Source organism: Triplophysa dalaica, chromosome 15 (assembly GCF_015846415.1).
Source record: "Triplophysa dalaica isolate WHDGS20190420 chromosome 15, ASM1584641v1, whole genome shotgun sequence".
Lineage (NCBI taxonomy): Eukaryota > Metazoa > Chordata > Actinopteri > Cypriniformes > Nemacheilidae > Triplophysa > Triplophysa dalaica.
Genome location: NC_079556.1, coordinates 66261 through 88724, shown reverse-complemented (window position 1 = coordinate 88724; position 22464 = coordinate 66261). Strand labels below are relative to the sequence as shown.

At 39.8% G+C, this 22464-nt stretch overlaps 1 protein-coding gene across 1 annotated transcript in view; it reads left to right on the top strand.

Moving 5' to 3' along the window:
* The window catches only part of LOC130436819 (protein unc-79 homolog), a 38382-nt gene that overhangs the window by 1020 nt on the left and 14898 nt on the right, over positions 1–22464 (top strand). Inside the window, exons 2-20 of the mRNA XM_056767788.1 lie at positions 4233–4353; positions 5835–6148; positions 6246–6416; positions 8419–8514; positions 9239–9294; positions 9452–9581; positions 9670–9734; positions 12821–12909; positions 13347–13387; positions 13984–14012; positions 17196–17425; positions 17657–17828; positions 18066–18296; positions 18379–18569; positions 18799–18922; positions 19514–19654; positions 19773–19988; positions 21584–21811; positions 21907–22036. Coding sequence (XP_056623766.1) covers positions 4233–4353; positions 5835–6148; positions 6246–6416; positions 8419–8514; positions 9239–9294; positions 9452–9581; positions 9670–9734; positions 12821–12909; positions 13347–13387; positions 13984–14012; positions 17196–17425; positions 17657–17828; positions 18066–18296; positions 18379–18569; positions 18799–18922; positions 19514–19654; positions 19773–19988; positions 21584–21811; positions 21907–22036 — 2775 coding nt within the window. The remainder of the gene's footprint in view (positions 1–4232; positions 4354–5834; positions 6149–6245; positions 6417–8418; positions 8515–9238; positions 9295–9451; positions 9582–9669; positions 9735–12820; positions 12910–13346; positions 13388–13983; positions 14013–17195; positions 17426–17656; positions 17829–18065; positions 18297–18378; positions 18570–18798; positions 18923–19513; positions 19655–19772; positions 19989–21583; positions 21812–21906; positions 22037–22464) is intronic.

The following is a 22464-nucleotide window of genomic DNA, read 5'->3' as shown; positions in this document are numbered from 1 at the left end:
GCCAGCTAGGATGGAAAAATTCCACCCATAAGGCTTAATAAAACCTGACCACTCCAACATAATCAGCCCAGTTTTAAACTGATAAAGTAACGTGATAGAATTGTATTTTAATGTCAATCAACGATGATAAGCACCATTTTATAGCCTTAAAATGAACTATGACTAGATGTAAATGTAATCAATCCAGGAAAATACAGTGGGTACGGAAAGTATTCAGACCCCCTTCAATTTTTCACTCTTCGTTATATTGCAGCAATTTGCTAAAATCATTTAAGTTCATTTTTTTCCTTATTAATGTACACACAGCAACCCATATTGACAGAAAAACACAGAATTGTTGACATTTTAGCAGATTTATTAAAAAAGAAAAACTGAAATATCACATGGTCCTAAGTATTCAGACCCTTTGCTCAGTATTTAGTAGAAGCACCCTTTTGATTTAAAACAGCCATGAGTCTTTTTTCACACCTGGATTTGGGGATCCTCTGCCATTCCTTCTTGCAGATCCTCTCCAGTTCTGTAAGGTTGGCTGGTAAACGTTGGTGGACAGCCATTTTTAGGTCTCTCCAGAGATGCTCAATTGGGTTTAAGTCAGGGCTCTGGCTGGGCCATTCAAAAACAGTCACGGAGTTGTTGTGAAGTCACTCCTTTGTTATTTTAACTGTGTGCTTAGAGTCATTGTCTTGTGGAAGGTAAACCTTCGGCCCAGTCTGAGGTCCTGAGCACTCTGGAGAAGGTTTTCGTCCAGGATATCCCTGTACTTGGCCGCAATCATCTTTCCCTCGATTGCAACCAGTCGTCCTGTCCCTGCAGCTGAAAAACACCCCACAGCATGATGCTGCCACCACCATGCTTCACTGTAGGGACTGTATTGGACAGGTGATGAGCAGTGCCTGGTTTTCTCTACACATACCGCTTAGAATTAAGGCCAAAAAGTTCTATCTTGGTCTCATCAGACCAGAGAATCTTATTTGTCACCATCTTGGAGTCCTTCAGGTGTTTTTTAGCAAACTCCACTCGGGATTTCATTTGTCTTGCACTGAGGTGAGGCTTCCGTCGGGCCACTGTGCCATAAAGCCCCGACTGGTGGAGGGCTGCAGTGATGGTTGACTTTCTACAACTTTCTCCCATCTCCCGAATGCATCTCTGGAGCTCAGCCACAGTGATCTATGGGCTTTCTTTACCTCTCTCACCAAGGCTCTTCTCCCCCGATAGCTCAGTTTGGCCGGACGGCCAGCTCTTGGAAGGGTCTGGTCGTCCCAAACGTCTTCCATTTAAGGATTATGGAGGCCACTGTGCTCTTAGGAACCTTAAGTGCAGGAGAATTTTTTGTAACCTTGGCAAGATCTGTGCCTTGCCACAATTCTGTCTCTGAGCTCTTCAGGCAGTTCCTTTGACCTCATGATTCTCATTTGCTCTAACATGCACTGTGAGCTGTGAATTCTGTTATAGTTATATTTACAAACTTTCAGAATCGTCCGTCTCCACATGTGTAATCCATGTTGTGAGATTATAGTTACTCTGCCTATCGAGCAACATAACAGCCATCACATGATTCAACTGTAGATTGATTGACAGGTGAGGTCTCCCTATCCCAGACCTGATTGGTTAAACTGAACCAATAAGGGCTGTGTTAAGGAATCATTTGTTTATGACTGCACTACACAATATTTTCAAACATTTTCATTTCATAAGCAACCCAAATTTTGCCCACCCACCCAATGCATTTTTTACGGTCTTTCAAAGGATTCCCAACTGGGCAGAAACCCGCCCAATCTGGCAACACTGCTCAAGCATCTTTGTGACGACCCGCCATAATAAAAGTCCAGATGATAAAGTAATGAACTCTTAAATGTATAAACTATGGTAGACACTATAGTTTACTCTTATATTTACTTTAGTAAGGTTCAAATATACTATGGTACACAATCAGTTAAATGTAGTAAATGCTATAGAATACTACAGTATTTTTATGGACAAGTGTATTTACTACTGTATAGTTGAGCATTGAAAATACAGCACTCAGGAAAAGGAAAAAACTAATATGGTAAAAACTTAAAATGATATGGCCGTAATTGATCCATTAGTATAATGTTTATGTCCTTTTTACCTGTTATATGTCTATTTATGTGATAACATGCACTTGTGTTTTTTTATATAATATTCTCAAAGGAGGGCAAACTATTCTTGGGTAACGCAAATATTTTGCAGAGGAACTTTTCTGGTTGTAAAAGTCTTGAGTGAACATTGTGTGGTGCGCTTGAGAATGCATGGGTTTTTCGGATGAAACAATTTAATTTTCAAAAACGAAATTTGTACAAATAATGGATAATGTTACATTGTTTTAGTGTGATAATAAAATAATGGGTTTTAGTTCTGTAGTTTGAATAATAGACTAAATTTACAAATTGGTTAAAAAAGTGGTGCATTTAAAGTCGGCATGAAATAAAAAATGGTTATTCTAACTGTTGTAAACAGTGGTGAAGTATTGATTATAAATGATCTATCCGTGTACATCATATTTTTAATTATTAATTTGCACTTGTAATCTTTAATGAAGAACATTAAGCTTCTCCCCTTCTGGAAACAACCTTTCTTCACTTATGGTCAGGAGGAATTGCATGAGGGCGGGGCTGCAGTGACTGACAGAATAAACAGAATGTCATTTTTTAAATGATGAGCGGTATTCTGCACTTTCCCCAAAAGGCCCAATAGCATCTGGCTGCAGAATTGCACTTGCACTCTCAGACATCTTTGGTTCCTCCAACGTCACTTGCAGTCGACACCTACCTGTGACGTCACATGCAAATCAACACAAATAAACCAGACAATTTATCAGAACTTCAACAAGGATTATATCTTTGTATCATTTTATTTTAACATTTAAATAAAGTATGACTAGCATATATATATATATATATATATATATATATATATATATATTTAAAATAAATGTTATATTATAATATAACGGCAAAGTATATCGTGTATATATCCAGAGTGAGGAATATGGCTCAGAAATTCACCTTGGACCTCTCACATCCAAGCCATCATCTCTTTACAATGCTTCTGTCTGGTTGATGCTACAGAGCACTGGGCACCAAAAAAACTGTATCAAAACACTGTCTTCCCTCAGGCCATCTACATCTTGAACAGTTAAATGTTTTTTAGCCACCGTGCAACTTAATAACTCTATAACCTGTGCAATAATAATTAAGTGCAATAATAATTATATCCTCCAGATAATAAACCATCTATTTTTTTATACAACTTTTTCTGTAAATGATATTTCATTCTGCTGTATATAGAATATACCTTGTACATACAATAGTCTATTCCTATTTTTTACTTGTACATATTTATTTGGGAAACAACAGCTTTTTTTAAATGGCCTTCCCAGTGTAGCTTTATTTTCCTCAGTGAGGTTGGTTTCAGGGCAGGGCATAAACTACAGATTTACAATGTGCAACATGATTCTTCACTGAGGCACCAGATTTTTTTTGTAAAGGTATTATTGAATGGTGCATATTCAAGAAGAAAACGATAAGGACAATATATACATACATTTTTTATTTGTTATCGTTAGTTAATAAAAACATACCTGTTTATTGTCTATATTAACTTAACAAATACAAATTTAAAATGTTATAATATTTTAGTAAATGTAAACGAAAATAAAAAAGAACAAATGCTGTAGAAGAACAGTTACATTTTTTTGTTAACTAACGAATCTTACTGAAACCCTTTGAATGTAACTTACGTCAGTAAGTTTATATCAAATCAACACCATCAAACACTTCCACAAACTTCTTTTCACCACAAATAATTAAACAGGGACAGTATGCTATCCAATGGTTTCAACGTATATATGCCATATAATTAGCTAGTTTAATTTATGTTTTAAAACGAGTGACGGACAGACAGAGTGATATTATGGTTGGCTAGTTCACCTATACAAACTCTTTGCATACATGGACAAGTTGATAGGCTGCAGCCAGACCCTTCTCAAAAGACCTCGCTCACTTGCATGCATGAATGACACATGCACAATCTCAAATGTGAACGGACACGGGTTTGTTAGAGGGAGAACTTAAGATACAAACTTTTTGGGGGTGAACTATTGCTGTGAAGTCATTGATGCACATGGATGTGTCCATTCACAAGTGTTTGCAACATGTGTTTTTACAGCATTGAGTGTTCATTGTGTGCCACTTTGCTTTTTGTTTGTTTAGTTGGCTCTAAGATTCGATACTTGCAAGAGTATCACAACCGTGTGCTTCACAATATATACCCAGTGCCATCGGGAACAGACATTGCAAATACTCTGAAATACTTTTCCCAAACCCTGCTCAGGTAAGTGCACGACACAGAAAACAGGTTAACCACAAAAACACTTTTCTCGTGAAGATTTTGAGCTAATTCTAAATAGAGTCGGATAATTTCATCTTTAAAGACGGCTGTAGTGAATATCATTCAGAGAATGTAAATAATACAGGTGAATGGGTCACATCCTGTCATGAGTTGTGTCAGATCTTTAAAAGCAATAGAAAACATAAATCTATGTTATTATCAGTTGACATGAACCCTATGAAAGAGCGCAGTTTTCTAGAGTTTTTTGAAACTTTAAATGTGTTTGTCTTAATGTCTTGAAGTGTTAAATAATTGAACACTCCTGTGAACAGTCCTGTGACTAGCGAATCATAATTTACACATTACATATGAAACAGGCTCACCACAGTGTCGTAAACATACTGTATAGATACGTTTATTCATAAACTTAATCCTTTGGAGAAAATGAGAAGATTTTAATGGGCTAGAAAAGGCCATTTGTCTACTTGTGTGTATTTGTGTGTGATTTGTGTTCTCTATTTGTGTGAATTTAACAAACTTTGAGAGAAAACATTGAGGGCAGGGAAGTAAAACAAAGAGACATGTTTGTGATATGTGTCGCAGAAGCAATCTCCTTTCATTCACCGTCAGTAAGAGAGTACGACCTTCAGATTAATCAGAAAGACCATTGTGTTTTATGTTACGCACATCAAAATCCAGTTGCTCCTCCTCCTTCAAAACACTGCTGTTTTCAAGAAAGAAAAGACACCCATCCCTCCACAAACATGAGACATTGCTTTTGAAACCAGTCTATTCCTTTTCCATTACAATTCTCCCGTACCAGTTTGCCGTAGACTAGAAGGGAAATCCATATGCCTGTCGAATGCCATTTCCCCCGAAATGATACTGAGACAGTATCATAATGTATTGACATACAGACATTTCTTTTTTCTGGTGCAATAAACATGTGTTGTGATCAGGGAGCTTTTAGTCGAACCTCACATACATGTTTATTCTTGGCTAAAGCATGTTTCCGAAGTGTCATCTCTGTATCGTCCTCAAAATAAATATCTCTGACAGCCCCTCCATTGCTCAGTGTTTGCCACCAGGCTCTTTGGCCTGCTGTGTGATTGGCCGGCGCCGCTGGCCCCCCTGTGGATTGGGGGCGAGAAGGGGGCAGCGTGTGCCTCAAAGCATTGCTCTTCTGCAGGAGTATGGGGCTGCCACTGAAAACATGCCATTTTTTATAGTTTTGCTCCTTGTCACCAGATACGCATGAGATGCAGTGATCGTCTGTTTCGTGTGCTGAAAATTGAGTCTGACAACGTCCAAACAAACCAAAAGCACTGAGACAAGGCACTGCATCCTATGTGTGCAATATCTGGCTTTGGTTCTTTTCTACTTACACTGTCTCTGTAGAGCCATTTCAATGTAATGTGCTGTTTCTTTGTGTCTTTGTTGTCTCTTTTTTTCCCCTGTTCCCCCCCACCCTTCCCTCGGAGCAGCGTCCTGTCCCGTACAGGCAGGAAGGAGAGCCAGGAAGCTTCCAATTTGGCCGTGCCCATGACCATGTGTCTTTTTCCTGTGCCATTCCCACTCACCCCATCTCTAAGACCACAAGTCAGTTCCATCAACCCTACAGTTACTCGATCCCTCCTTTACAGCGTTCTGCGGGACGCCCCGGCCGACCGGGGTGCTGCCCCCCAGCAGAGTCGGGAGGTTCAGCTCTCAGAATATCCCTCATTGGACTATCAGGGCCTCTATGCCACCCTCGTCACCTTGCTTGACCTGGTGCCCATGCTGCAGCATGGTCAACACGGTGAGTCCACAGCCGCCTGCTGTCCTTGCTCCTCCACGCTGTCGGTCAGGCTGCATTCCTCTTCTTTGTGTGACTGTTTGTCCTTCTTCTCTATCAGATCTGGGACAGGCCATATTTTACACTACAACCTGCCTTCTGCCTTTCCTCAGTGATGATATTCTCAGTACTTTGCCCTACACCATGATCTCTACTTTAGCCACCTTCCCTCCGTTCCTGCACAAAGATATCATCGAGTACCTGAGCACATCCTTCATCCCCATGGCCATACGTGAGTAAAGTCTTCTGTATTCCAAAGACAAGATGAATTGCCTCATGATGGTTTGGTTGTGCTTTATTTGACTGACTTTATTTACGAGTATTACCAACTATAGGGTTATGAATGGAACCTCTGTTAACTGATGGAGGGAACGAAACGCTGTGTTGATTAAGTTCATTCCTGGGACACATTCATCTCTGATTTTTATATTACAGTGGAATATACTTAAGTCTCTCAGCCCTTAAAGCAGTGGGATTAGTGTTGTTGCAACATCCCTAACCATCAAACAATGATGGAGAACATTGTAGCTGAGGTCATCCCTTTCTATCACTCACTAGACATTGTCTCTAGGGATGTCCCGATCACATTTGTTGTGCCCCTGATCCGATCCGAGTCATTTAGCGATGTTTATATTTTCCTAGTGTCTCAGGTATATTAAGGTTATTCAAATATTAACATTTAACAGTTCAGCTAACTCCTGCATTATACTAAAACTGATAGCCTAACATTTTATAGCAAACATGAATGACAGGATTTAGCAAAAGTAACGACATTCCCAACCCAGAAGGCTAGCCTCACCTCCCCCTTCTGCTGTCCAAAGGTTCTCAGAGCATCAGCTTGCTCTCCATATACAAGTGCATGGTGCAAACTGGACACAGTGATAGCAAGGTTGGGTTTTCCTCCCTGAGAAGGAGCCTGTGCTGAAGTGGTCCCAAATGCATCAGCCGGATTGGAACCATCACCACAGAGGATACCATATGCCCCATTTTCAGTGGAATCACCTGTCTGTACCTGAGAGAAGTCAGGCAGTTCAGCATTTACTATACCTCTATTGATATGACTGTTCCTTAAAGCCAAACTGCAGAAATGGTCATTGATGAGGAAGAATCTTGTGGTAAAGGTATGCATTCTTCAGATCACTGGCCACGAACCAACTCTACTGTCGCTGTGATCTTTGGATGTGCTTCTGTATTAACATCTTGAAGAGCAGTCTGTGCACGCTCTTGTTCAGCACTTGCAGATCCAGAATCAGTTGCAACTCACTTTCTTTCTTGGAAACAAATAAGTAGGGACAGTTAAACCCACTCAGCATCTTGTCCAGAGGGATGGGCTCTATCGCTCCCTTAGTTAGAAGGGTGTCTTTGTCTCATTCTGAGGTGCAAAGAACGCCACCAAACCTGCATTTGTGATTGACTTTATTGTTCCTGCAGAGGGTGCCACATGGCTTTCTGAAGCAGGGGTTGCCGCACTTATTGCGGAGGACACCAACCCAGCCTTCTCTGAGGGCCCACCGTGAGGTGAGGTAGTATAGAAAGCAGTCCACTCTCTGTATCTGTACTCTCCTGACTGTAGGCCACCAGAGGAAGTAGGCTGCATAGTTGGCTGCCTTGATCTTGAATAAAAATGTTGCTTGAAGAGGGAAAAGACCCAGGGATCAGAAACAGCTTTGCTGATGTTTCTAGGTACCGAAGCCCCAAAAGGCGATGTAGAATGTGGACAAACCTGCACAATGGTCATGGCATTCTGAGGCAGCCCGGCCTGCCTTGTAGAAAGCCCTCATTGGAAGGGTTACATATCCCTTACATTAGAGGGTAGTCTGGGGTAAAAAGACTGCATGTATGGGCAGTGAAAGGTGCGATCCACGACTTTGCCCACTTGTCATTCCCCTCTGGGAGAAAAAGTCCTGGGGCTTCATATCACGGTCTGAACCCAGAAACCATTGAGCCACAGATGCTTAAAGCATTGGCAGGCTAATCCCACTAGCCAAATGTCATTGGCCTTTTATATAAAGATCAGACATGGTTGGGCTTCTGAATGAGATAACATCTAATGTCACGACAGCGACACAATCATGAGTTAACGACGCATAGTTACAATCAGCATTAACTTGACAGCACTGTTTATACTGTAGAATTCTCTTTTTAGTTTTAGGTGAAATGTGGTTTTTAAGAAAAGTGGTGAGAGGTACTAATGTATGTCTGGTGAAATATGCAAATGAGTTTTGTGTGTCCAGTGGGTTCAACTCGAAGAGAGGGTGGCGTTCCAGCATACATCAATCTGTCTGCATCCTCCATGCTGATGATCGCCATGCAGTACACTTCAAATCCAGGTGTGTATGGAAGCATCAGGCTCTAATGTTCACTGACTTCTCATGTATGATATCACTAGCTTTTGTCTAGTACAGAGGTGTTTATCGACTAGAATCTGAGGTTGAGCTAGACTTTTTCATTATCTGTCATTTTGACGGACAGGCTTGTTAAAAGTCTGTCATAATCGATTATTACGCGTCACTATGGTGCAAGTTGACGTTCCTTTATGAATAAGTGCATGTTGGTGACGTCGCTCTGTACTTGCGTTTACTCACCCGAAAACGTAGTGTTTTTTAATACAAATGAAAGCCCAATAAAGCCTGTTGTCCTTTACTTTTTTACACAAAGTCATTTACCTATTATGGGGCGGTTTCCCAGACAAGGATTAGCTTAAACCAGGACTAGGCCTCAGTTAAATTATGATCATTACGTTTTTTTCAAAAACATACTTTACAAAACAACATTACTGTGTGCATCTTGAGACAAAACATTCGCACTGATATATATATATTTTAAGATATGTCTGTACAGGTTGTTTTCAATCACGACATCTCTCACATTTAAATTAGTTTGAGACTAGGCTGAAACCCTTCGCAAAAACAATCTCTCTAACCCTGTCATTTAAGTCGTTTGGACTTGCTCATGTATGAGTGAAATATTTGCCGGAGACATTGTGAATATGGCTGTTGAGTGTGGAGACTTCTGCTTAATGAATAAATGTATATAAATGTTTTATTGTTTCAGTTTACCACTGTCAGCTTCTGGAGTGTCTGATGAAATACAAACAAGAAGTGTGGAAGGTACTTATTTTCTCTTAAGGAAGAACTTAAACTGAATGTTTTATTACTTGTATATGCTGTGCAGCACTTTGGTCGATGGACTGTTGTTTGATAGTGCTTTACTAAATGCTAACTAAAGTCATTCATGCTAATTGTTACATCACTGTGTTTTTAAAAGGATCTCCTGTATGTCATATCTTATGGGCCATCACAAGTCAAACCTCCCACTGTTCAAATGCTCTTTCATTATTGGCCCAACCTGAAGCCTCCAGGTGCCATCAGTGAGTACAGAGGACTTCAGTACACGGGTGAGTGAGTGACACACACTTAGACTTCAGTTGTCTCCTCATCAAATTCACACACTTATTATTATTATGATTATTTGTGTTTGTTCAGCCTGGAACCCTATTCACTGTCAACACATTGAGTGCCAGAACTCCATTAACAAACCTGCTGTAAAGGTACTGTATCTCTTCACCTCCTTGTGTGTTGCTTTCTTTGTTGTTTTTGTGTGTGTTGCTTTCTTTGTGTGTTGCTTTCTTTGTTGTTTTTGTGTGTTGCTTTCTTTGTTTTTTGTGGGTGTTGCTTTCTTAGTTTTTTTTGTGTGTATAGCTTTCTTAGTTTTTTGTGTGTGTTGCTTTCTTAGTTTTTGTGTGTTGTTTTCTTATTTATTTTGTGTGTGTTGCTTTCTAAGTTTTTTGTGTGTGTTGCTTTCTTAGTTTTGTGTGTGTTGCTCTCTTAGTTTTTTTGTGTGTGTTCCTTTCTTAGTTTTTTGTGTGTTGCTTTCTTAGTTTTTGTGTGTTGCTTTCTTAGTTTTTGTGTGTTGCTTTCTTATTTATTTTGTGTGTGTTGCTTTCTTAGTTTTTGTGTGTTGCTTTCTAAGTTTTTGTGTGTTGCTTTCTAAGTTTTTTTGTGTGTGTTGCTTTCTTAGTTTTTTGTGTGTGTTGCTTTCTTAGTTTTTGTGTGTGGTGCTTTTTTAGTTTTTTTGTGTGTGTTGCTTTCTTAGTTTTTTGTGTGTTGCTTTCTGAGTTTTTTTGTGTGTGTTGCTTTCTTAGTTTTTTGTGTGTTGCTTTCTTAGTTTTTGTGTGTTGCTTTCTTAGTTTTTGTGTGTTGCTTTCTTAGTTTTTTTTGTGTGTGTGTTGCTTTTATAGTTTTTTTGTGTGTGTTGCTTTCTTAGTTTTTTGTGTGTTGCTTTCTTAGTTTTTGTGTGTTGCTTTCTTAGTTTTTGTGTGTTGCTTTCTTAGTTTTTTTTGTGTGTGTGTTGCTTTTATAGTTTTTTTGTGTGTGTTGCTTTCTTAGTTTTTTTGTGTTGCTTTCATAGTTTTTTGTGTGTGTTGCTTTCTTAGTTTTTGTGTGTTGCTTTCTTAGTTTTTTTGTGTGTGTTGCTTTCTTAGTTTTTGTGTGTTGCTTTCTTAGTTTTTGTGTGTTGCTTTCTTGTTTTTTTGTGTGTGTTGCTTTCTTAGTTTTTGTGTGTTGCTTTTCTTAGTTTTTTGTGTGTGTTGCTTTCTTAGTTTTTGTGTGTTGCTTTCTTAGCTTTTTTGTGTTTGTTGCTTTCTTGGTTTTTTGTGTGTGCTGCTTTCTTAGTTTTTTTGTGTGTGTTGCTTTCTTAGTTTTTGTGTGTGTGTTGCTTTCTTAGTTTTTTTGTGTGTGTTGCTTTCTTAGTTTTTTTGTGTGTGTTGCTTTCTTAGTTTTTGTGTGTTGCTTTCTTAGTTTTTTTGTGTTTGTTGCTTTCTTAGTTTTTTGTGTGTGTTGCTTTCTTAGTTTTTTTGTGTGTGTTGCTTTCTTAGTTTTTTTGTGTGTGTTGCTTTCTTAGTTTTTGTGTGTTGCTTTCTTGGTTTTTTTGTGTGTGTTGCTTTCTTAGTTTTTTGTGTGTGTTGCTTTCTTAGTTTTTTTGTGTGTGTTGCTTTCTTGGTTTTTTTGTGTGTGTTGCTTTCTTAGTTTTTTTGTGTGTGTTGCTTTCTTAGTTTTTTTGTGTGTGTTGCTTTCTTAGTTTTTTGTGTGTTGCTTTCTTAGTTTTTTTGTGTGTGTTGCTTTCTTAGTTTTTGTGTGTTGCTTTCTTAGTTTTTTTGTGTGTGTTGCTTTCTTAGTTTTTGTGTGATGCTTTCTTAGTTTTTTTGTGTGTGTTGCTTTCTTAGTTTTTTTGTGTGTGTTGCTTTCTTAGTTTTTGTGTGTTGCTTTCTTGGTTTTTTGTGTGTGTTGCTTTCTTAGTTTTTGTGTGTTGCTTTTCTTAGTTTTTTGTGTGTGTTGCTTTCTTAGTTTTTGTATGTTGCTTTCTTAGTTTTTTTGTGTTTGTTGCGTTCTTGGTTTTTTGTGTGTGCTGCTTTCTTAGTTTTTTTGTGTGTGTTGCTTTCTTAGTTTTTTTGTGTGTGTTGCTTTCTTAGTTTTTTTGTGTGTGTTGCTTTCTTAGTTTTTTGTGTGTTGCTTTCTTAGTTTTTTTGTGTGTGTTGCTTTCTTAGTTTTTGTGTGTTGCTTTCTTAGTTTTTTTGTGTGTGTTGCTTTCTTAGCTTTTTGTGTGTGTTGCTTTCTTAGTTTTTTGTGTGTGTTGCTTTCTTAGTTTTTTGTGTGTGTTGCTTTCTTAGTTTTTTTTTGTGTGTTGCTTTCTTAGTTTTTGTGTGTTGCTTTCTGATGTTCTTTTGTGTGTGTTGCTTTCTTAGTTTTTTGTGTGTGTTGCTTTCTTAGTTTTTTGTGTGTGTTGCTTTCTTAGTTTTTTGTGTGTGTTGCTTTCTTAGTTTTTTGTGTGTGTTGCTTTCTTAGTTTTTTTTTGTGTGTTGCTTTCTTAGTTTTTGTGTGTTGCTTTCTTAGTTTTTTTTGTGTGTGTTGCTTTCTTGGTTTTTTTTGTGTGTTGCTTTCTTAGTTTTTGTGTGTTGCTTTCTGATGTTTTTTTGTGTGTGTTGCTTTCTTGGTTTTTTGTGTGTTGCTTTCTTAGTGTTTTTGTGTGTGTTGCTTTCTTAGTTTTTTGTGTGTGTTGCTTTCTTAGTTTTTGTGTGTTGCTTTCTGATGTTTTTTTTGTGTGTGTTGCTTTCTTGGTTTTTGTGTGTTGCTTTCTTAGTTTTTTTGTGTGTGTTGCTTTCTTAGTTTTTTGTGTGTGTTGCTTTCTTAGTTTTTTGTGTGTGTTGCTTTCTTAGTTTTTTTTTGTGTGTTGCTTTCTTAGTTTTTGTGTGTTGCTTTCTGATGTTTATTTGTGTGTGTTGCTTTCTTGGTTTTTGTGTGTTGCTTTCTTAGTGTTTTTGTGTGCTTTGTGTGCTAAACACAATAAGATCTAATTCCTAAAATCACTTCCTTACATGAATTCTTTCAAGATCACAAGACATCCACAAGACATCTAATATGATCTGATCTTTAATAAAGTCTGTTCAGATTTTTAAAGTCTTGTAGTGTATTCCAGCCATTAAAGACGTATCACAAAACATGATTGTATATATATATATATTAACCCTTTATTAATAGGGAGATATTTAAGTGTTTTTTCACAGAAGTGAATGCTTGTCTCAGGTGTATTTTGTAGCACTTGTATGAGTGTGACCCTGTATCTCTTGTGTGTGTTCAGATGTGTATCGATCCAACGCTCTCGGTCGCTCTGGGTGACAAACCGCCTCCTCTATACATCTGTGAAGAATGCAGTCAGAGGTTAGCTGGGTACGTGTCTCTACATCAAATCAAACAGAGAGTTTGTTAGCCGGTTAGATTATGGCAGCAGCAGTGGTGGCGTTTAGTAAACCTCTGAAACTCTTTATTAACGTCTTTCTTTCTCTTGGATGTTATCTACTGACATGCGAATAGAATAATAAACGCTTTGAAATGGTTCATCTTTCACTATGAACAAACAACCAACATAAGTAGTACAATATGTAGTACTGGGTTACTTTCCAACCATTTCTCAGTAATAATAACTCTGTGTCTGAGCACCTTTAACTAAACTGAATTCACTTCAAAATAATCTCATCTTTTAGCACACAATGATAAACACCACTGCTGTCGCTGTTATTCTGCCAGCTGCTGGGGAAATAACAGCATTAAAACCATTAGGCTGATGAAATCAATGTGTGTGTGTGTGTGTGTGTGTTGTTTCACAGTGATCATGCCGAGTGGCTTGTCGATGTGCTTTTACCACAAGGTCAGTGGAACACATCCTCATCATGTCTGAATATCAGAACGACACACAAACATGCAGACGTCATTAAACACAAAATCAATAACATTGCCTTAGAACCAAGCTGTAACCCAATTTACATTTGAGTGTGAATCAGGATTATAAAAACTGGATTCACTTTATTACTGCATCTGTCAGAGAGCTTCAGTTCTGATGAGTCGCTTTCTCAAACATGCTGTCAATCCCACAATCCACCTCACAACACTTAACACAAAACATACACAAAACTACAATTGTTCTTTTAAGAGTGATGTGCTGTAAATAAATGACTTGTGTTCAAGTGAGATATCAACACGTAGTAACAAGAGACAGTTGTTGTGTCTGAGATAATGTTGTGTTTTTTATAAATAATCATGTGTAATATATATATAAGATTGTACATTAGCTGCTCTGTGAATATACAGTAGTGTTTATTGTTGTAGAGTCTGAGAGAGAGAGAGATGTGAGGCCAAATACAACTCCTATAATGATCAAGTTTCATTGTTCTTCCAAAGACTGACATGCTACTTTGTTTGTTGTGTCATACTTTAACAAAACCTCACATCACTTGATTTTCACAGCTGAAATTTCTGCTATATGTCAGAAGAAGGTAAGATTGGTGTGAGGAAACTCCCTCGTGTTATTGTGTTGGTGTGTGTTTGCCCATGTGTGTTTGTTCATCTCAGAAGTGATTGGATATCAGTGACCTGTCACTCCCATCTGAGCTTCAGCAGCGATCGCTGTCATGATATGATTTTATTCTTGTGTCTGTGCATGAAACTTTCACGTCTCCATCAGTATCTGGAAACACTCTCAATGTCTTTGGTTTCCCCTCATCGATGCTTCTAGTTGATTCTCAAAACACAGAATTGACTAGAAGCGACTAGATTAGATTCTTCAACTAGATTCTCAAAACACTGTCCTGTGCTGGTTTGCAAAATGAACAAGCACAGGACAGAAAATACAAGGGCATTAAATAAGGAAGTAAATCAAGCAGGGAACAGGTAAGGGGCATGAAACCATAACAAGATAATTAGGTAACGAGAGGGCGGGGACATACCTTAACCCTAACCCTAACGAGACCAGAGAAAAACACACATTTCGTCAGGACCGATAATGTCTTTCTCTCCACACAAAACACATCATACTGTCATGATCCTGCCCCAAGACTAGAAAACCTTACAAGACGTGGCAGAACCATGACACCAGAGTGGGTCGATCTGAACACGTCACACTTGCGAACGCTCTAAATCTTCTTCTCTGGTTTAGTGTTTAGTGATTTTCTGGTTTAGTGATCACATTCTGATCTGTTGTGTATACTAAATCATTTTCAGTCGTTTAGCGGTTTGGTGTGTGCACAGATATTTCATGAGACGACACCGTGAAAAGGAAAAACACAACTGGATAGGGAAAGCTCATGTGGATGTGACCTCAGAAGTGAAGATTAGAATAACCCTGATGTAAACAGCTCAGTGTGTGTTTCTGATGTTCTGTTCTGCTCGTATGATGACTTCTAGTTCTTCAACAAGCAAACAAACAAACCGGCTCAGCCAACCTAAAGAATTGTTTTAAATAATATGTAAATTGGATGAACTTGTGCTGTGTTTGTTTTGCTCTGTGCCTGTGGTCACATTTACATTTATATATATATACATTTATATTTACGCATTTGGCAGACGCTTTTATCCAAAGCAACTAGCAGGGAAAATAACTTTTGACACATCAGCATTTTTATCAGTAAGGTGATTTCTAAGTGGGCTATTGACTCAAAATTTCCAGCAGATGTAGCCATCAAGCCAAATATTGAATTCATACAAAGAAAGCAGAACATTTAAGTATACAAGTTCAGTCATAATAAAGTCCAGTCGCAATAAAGTGAAATGACACAGGGAATAAGTATTGAACACACTTTATTTAATACTTTGTAGAAAAGCCTTTGTTGGTGATTACAGCTTCTAGACGCCTCTTGTATGGAGAGACCAGTCGTCTGCATTGCTCGGGAGTGATTCTGGCCCATTCTTCCACACAAATGGTCTTTAAATCTTGAAGGTTCCTTGGGGCTCTTTTATGAACTTTGATCTTCAGTTCTCTCCAAAGATTTTCTATGGGATTTAGGTCAGGTGATTGACTGGGCCATTCAAGCAGCTTGATTTTCTTTCTTTGAAACCACTTCATTGTGTCCTTGGCCTTGTGTTTGGGACCATTGTCTTGCTGAAATGTCCACCCTCTTTTCATTTTCAGCTTTCTGGTAGATGGCAGCAGATTTTTATCCAGAATGTCCTGGTACATTTCTCCATTCATCCTGCCTTCAATAATATGAAGTCTGCCAGTACCCCTTGCTGAAATATCCACCCCCAAACTTAACTGTTGGTATGGTGTTCTTGGGGTGGTGGGCAGTGCCAATTCTTATCCAAACATGGTGTGTAGAATGACTGCCAAAAAGTTCAATTTTGCTTTCATCTGACCATACTATAGTCTCCCAATAATCCACATGCTTCTCCAAATGCTCTTTCGCAAACTTTAACCGAGCCTCAACATGCTTTTTGTTCAGCAATGGTTCTTGGCTCTTGGAGAACTCTCCGGATTATTCTTTGGACTCCTCGGACAGGGATCTTACGTGGAATACCTGATCGTGGCCGGTTAATGGTGAACTAATGCTTTATCCAGCTCCGGATAATGGCCTCCACAGTGCTCGCAGGAACATTCAGCATTCTGGAAATGCGCCTATAACCATTCCAATCAAAATACTTTTCAATGATAAGATTACGAAGATCTACAGAGAGTTCTTTGCTTTTACCCATCATGAAGTCTTTCCTGTGTGCCTCCTAGTTAAACAGAAACCTTTATAGGCCATCAATTAGGACTAAAGCAGCTGATATCAATTAGTACTGATAGGGGGCAGGGTTTCTCTCTCAATACTGACAGATTTCAGGTGATCTCATGGCTTTATATGTCATTTTGCACCTAGTTACCTTCATGTGTTCAATACTTATTCCCTGTGTTTTTCACTTTATTTATTATGACTGAACTTGTATACTTAACTGTTCTGATTTATTTGTACATATTCAATATTTGGCTTGATGGCTGCATCTGGTGGAAATTTTGTGTCAATAGCCCACTTAGAAATCCCCTTACTGATAAAAATGCTGATGTGTCAAATACTTATTTTCCCCGCTTGTACATTGCATTATCCTATACATTTATACTTAGGTATGTGCAATCCCCTGGGATCAAACACACAACCTTGAGTTGTCAATGCAATGCTCTTACTGCTGAGCTACAGGAAAACTTAATTAATATTATAACGCAAGTTTAGCATTAAAAATACAAACAAATTGTTTAATCCAATTTAAAACAAATTCTGTGTAAGATGGGTTGGGGTCTCCCTATCTCTCTGATCCAACTAAATCTAAATGTGTTTGTCATCTGAACAGCTGGTGCTCCAGCTCTCTGACGTTCACTGATCAGATGATTCTCTTTCTTCTCTTTCTCTTCACTGAACTGTAAACATGGCCCTTCTGCATATTCAAATAGTTTTCTTGAAAATACCATGTTTGAGGTGTTTAGCAGAGCTAAGGCAGTCTTACGATATTTTGCCTGAAATAAAAGTGAGTTTGAGAATCTTTCTCTTCATAATTCGAACATATTTCAATCAAAGTCTTTCTTCTGCTTCTCACGTGTGTTTGCTGTCATTTATCATCTCTGACTCACGTCACGATCAGCGCTTCACTCATCCTTCGCTTTTATTCATTTATCAAATGTCTCTCTTTCTCTCTCTGGGTCTGTGGGACAGAATTGCAGCTCTCATGTCCGGCGGGCCGTCGTCACCTGCTTCTCAGCTGGCTGCTGTGGTCGCCATGGCAACCGGCCTGTGCGCTATTGCAAACGTTGCCATGTCAACCACCACAGCAGTGAGGTGGGGGCATCAGCAGAGACTCATCTGTACCAGACGTCTCCCCCGCCCATCAACACAAGAGAGTGTGGAGCAGAGGAGCTGGTGTGCACTGTGGAGGCTGTGATCAGGTACTGATACCTCACTGCACTCTCACGCATCAACTCATCAATAATCAACTCAAGAGTGATCGATTGTAAACTGATCGATCATCAATTCAAAACCGATTGATCATCAACTTAATCATCAGATGGTAGACTCATTTGACAGAAGCGTGTGTTGATGTGATCTCAGGAATGTTTCACAGTATGCGTGTTGTCAGTACAGATGTAGATCCATCAGTTGAATGTGTGTCACTACAGTCTGTTGAAAGAGGCTGAGATCCACGCAGAACAGCGAGAGTTTGAGCTGAACAGACGTCGTCAGATGGGCTTGTCTACATCCCATCATTCCCTTGACAACCTGGAGTTTGACAACAAAGAGGATGACCAGCACGACCAGAGATTACTCAGTCAGTTTGGCATCTGGTTTCTGGTGAGCAGCTTCATGAACATAAACTCCTGATGGAGGGAGAATGTTTCTCTCTCTGTCAAGTTACCGTCCAAAGTTTTTCATGTTGTCTTTTCATTCGTTCAATATCAATGAAGCCAGATTTTGTGCTGTGAGCTCAGATGTCAAAAGTGCACACTCTAGTAAAACAACACAAGTTTTAAATAGAAGAAGATTTCTAGGACTGAATGAACTAACTATCCCTCATGACGGCTTCCTCAGGTGAGTCTGTGTACGCCCAGTGAGAACACGCCCACAGAGAGTCTGGCGCGGTTGGTCAGCATGGTCTTCCAGTGGTTTCACTCCACGGCTTACATGATGGACGATGAGGTGGGCAGTCTGGTGGAGAAACTCAAACCTCAGTTTGTCACCAAGTGGTTGAAGACGGTTTGTGACGTGCGCTTCGATGTCATGGTCATGTGTCTGCTACCCAAACCGGTTGAGTTTGCCAGAGTGAGTAAAAAGACATGTTACAACCATTGACACGCTCCGTGTGTTGTCTTTGTGTTCTGACTCTATGTGTGTGTGTGTGTAGGTGGGGGGTTACTGGGATAAGTCCTGCACTACAGTAACACAACTGAAGGAAGGATTGAACCGCATTCTGTGTTTGATTCCTTATAACGTCATCAGTCAGCCGCTGTGGGAGTGTTTCATGCCCGAGTGGTTAGAGGCCATCCGCACGGAGGTACCCGACCATCAGCTGAAGGAGTTCAGAGAGGTTCTAAGGTGATCTTTGTGGTCATTGCTCATCGCTATGACACCTGCTTTAAACACATGTGTGTTCTGGTGAAGAGATTTACATTAATGATCTTAGATCTCGTGTGTGTGTGTGTGTGATTCCTGTTATTGTTTCTAAACTCGAAGGCTTGATCATCTTATTTAGATCAACTATTCAGATTTGATGTTTGTGACCTTCAGTTTGTGATTTGTGGGTTTGTGTCGATTCTCTTTGCAGTAAAATGTTTGACATAGAATTGTGTCCGCTGCCCTTTTCCATGGAGGAGATGTTTGGATTTATCAGCTGCAGATTCACTGGATATCCAGCGTCTGTACAAGAACAAGCTCTGCTCTGGCTTCACGTGAGGGCGCACACACATACACACACTCTCTCACACACACACACTCACACACACACACACACACACACACACACACACACACACACACACACACACACACACACACACACACACACACACACTCACACACACACACACTCACACAAACACACACACACACTCACACACACACACACACACACACTCTCACACACACACACACACACACACACACTCACACACACACACTCTCTCACACACACACACTCTCACACACACACACACACACACTCTCTCACACACACACACGCACTCACACACACACTCTCTCACACACACACACTCACACACACACACACTCTCTCTCACACACACACACACACACACACTCTCTCACACACACACACACACACACACACTCACACTCACACACACACACACACACACACACTCACTCATTCACTCACTCACTCACTCACTCACTCACTCACACACACACACACTGACACACACACACACACACATAAACAGAGAGACATGCACAAACACGCACATAAACACAGACACAGTGGAACCGGTGTCAACATGATTGTTGTGTGTGTTGTTATGCAGGTTCTGTCTCAGCTGGATATCGTGGTTCCTCTGCAGTTGCTCATTAGCATGTTTTCTGATGGTGTTAACTCACTAAAGGAACTGGCCAATCAGAGAAAGGCACGGGCTACAGACAGTTCTGGACATGCAGGACCCAGGAGGGTAAGACACAGGCTCAAGCTCGACATGCAAACATTTGAACGGATGAACTACTGTTGTCATGGCAAACTACTGCCGATGGTCTCTTGTGATGAAGCTCACATGTGTTGTGTTACTGCAGGTGAGTGTTGTGTCAGACCCCGGCAGAAGAGGGCAGCACAATAATCTGAGTCCGTTTCCCAGTCCCTTCCGTAGTCCCTTCCGCAGTCCTCTACACTGCAGTCCATTTAAGAATCTGGGTCACGCGGCGGGGAACTGCGCTCTGGATCTGGACTGTGACGATGACGAGATTAACCTGAGCTGTTTCATTCTCATGTTCGATCTCATCCTCAAACAGGTGAACGTTTTTAGGGTTGACTTTTTAAAAAGATCTCAAGCAGCAGTTTTTATTGTGTTGCCAGGCAACCACTGCATCGGCTGTCCTGTCAGTCAAGGATTATTGCGTGAGCGCTCCAGCTGCTGTTAACTGTCATATTATCAGACCCCAAACGTACAAGCAGAGGGCGCTTGATCTAACCCTTCTCACTTCACCCGCTTCAGCCAACACAAGTTTATCCTTCATCATTGCAGATTTCCAGACGCTTCAAGCGACTGGAAAGTTCCATCACCTCCCTTCATGCGATTGGACAGTTGAAAAAAAAACGTGCATGACATCAAGTGTTTTTCTGCTCGGTTGATTTTTTACAACTTAAGGAGGTTAGAGCATAAAACCACGAGACACAGCAGGCCCGGTGCGCATAAACAACACGCAACACGCTCTCTGCCAACACAAAGCAGTTGCAGAAAGGTGCCTCTCACTGCATAAAGTGCCTTCTGTGTGATCCAGGCATAAGTAATTACATAATCCAGGAGATATATCCAGCTGTAGAGCCGCGGTTTCAGAACCACAGCTACAGAACGCAAGTTAGGGGTTTAGTAATCGACAACCGGATAAGCATGGCACATGTTAACTTAACATTTTATTTGCTAAATATTAAAATTGAGCGTTTGTGGGATTGTTTTTCTTGAAAAGTAATGATAAAATGGGCCTACGAGTGAATTGTAATTGTTAATTTAATTATTTGTTGTGTAATGTTTGATTGTTTCTTTTAAAACCATGCTGTTTGCTTTTATATATAACCTGTTATATTTGAATTCAAAGTCTGAAGCGCATACAAAAGACTTAAAAGCGGATGCAACGAGACCTGTTTTCAGTGTCTGCACGTGACATAAAGCCTATTACACAAGATTAATGTTTTATCAAGCATTTCTACTCTCCTGTTATGTATTACTATAACTTATGCACGTACAAACTAAAAAGTGGCCTTATTTAAAGTATGAAGGTTAGCGTTTTACAAAAGCAAATCCCAAGCTCCGCCCCTCTGTTCTGTGGCTGCTATTCTGAGACTGCTGGAGGAGATGCGGTTCTGCAGCTGGATGCTATTGTAATCCATCAGGCTGTGCCTGAGCTCTTTAGTCACATTAGTTTCTTATGCTAAAGGATCATTATTGTTGTTATCCACAAATGTATTTTATAAAAAAAGGCTGAAAGAATACTAAAGCACTTTATTGTTTCTAATCAGATGCCCATTACATTTCATTTACATTTATTCATTTGGTAGACGCTTACTTACATTGTATTATGCCATACATTTATACATAGGTATGTGCAATCCCCTGGGATCGAACCCACAACCTTGTGGTGTTAAAGCAATGCTCATACCACTGAGCTACGGGGAAGCTACATTAAACACAATGAGAGCAAGAATGTTATCAAGAACTTTTAAATGACAATAAGGGTTTTTACAGATTCTTACACACGGTGTAATGGTGGTCTAATACAATGTAAATGGAAAAGAGCGGATGAATATCAATAAAGTTATGATGTCATCATCCTGAGATCTGACACCAGCACTGTGTATATCAGTGATGTGTTTGTGTGTTGTTGTGCAGATGGAGCTGCAGGATGACGGAGTGTTGTTGGGTTTGGAGGGCAGCGTGGGTAGGGACACGGTGTCCATTATAAACAGTGTGTTACAGGCGCCGTGGGGGGGGTCTCACACCTGTCAGAAAGAGGAGAAACCCATGGAGTGTAACCTGTGTCAGTCCAGCATCCTGTGTTATCAGCTGGCATGTGATCTGCTGCAGAGATTGACACCACGTCAACAGATACGATTGGTGGTGAGACACCACACACACTCTCGCACACACACACACACACACACACACACGCGCACACACACACTGATGGGATCTGAACATTGTTTTCTGCACAGGAACCGTCCGAGTGTCTGGAAGAGAGTTTGGTTTTTCCTCAAGCGGAGTTCACTCTGAGATCAGACAATGGAGGATCTGAAGAAGACACAGAAAACCCTAACAGTCCTGATCCTTCACCTGAAATCCCACGTATGTGCTCATGATGACATCACAAACCTGCACCCAAACAAACAACATGTCATTGCATAAATTACTTCTTTATGGTATCAAGAGCTTTTGTTTACCCCGCTGCCAAAAATGTAAAATAATATTTTAAATGAGGAGGGAATTTTGTTATTTTCTCCTGTAAAGCTGCTTTGGAACAATACATATTGTGAAGAGCACTATATAAATAAATGTAATTGATATAAATAAATAAATTGAATAGAGGCCGATCATTGTAACAATTATTATCGCTGTCATTTCTGTTTAATTATGCGGTAGATTGTGTGCAGTAATCTAAAGCGTTACTAGTCATCCAATGTACTCCGCCAATTTGGATAGCTGGAGGAATCATCCGATCTTGATGAGATATATATCTGAGTATCATTTGCAGAACAGTGGAAGACATAACCCAA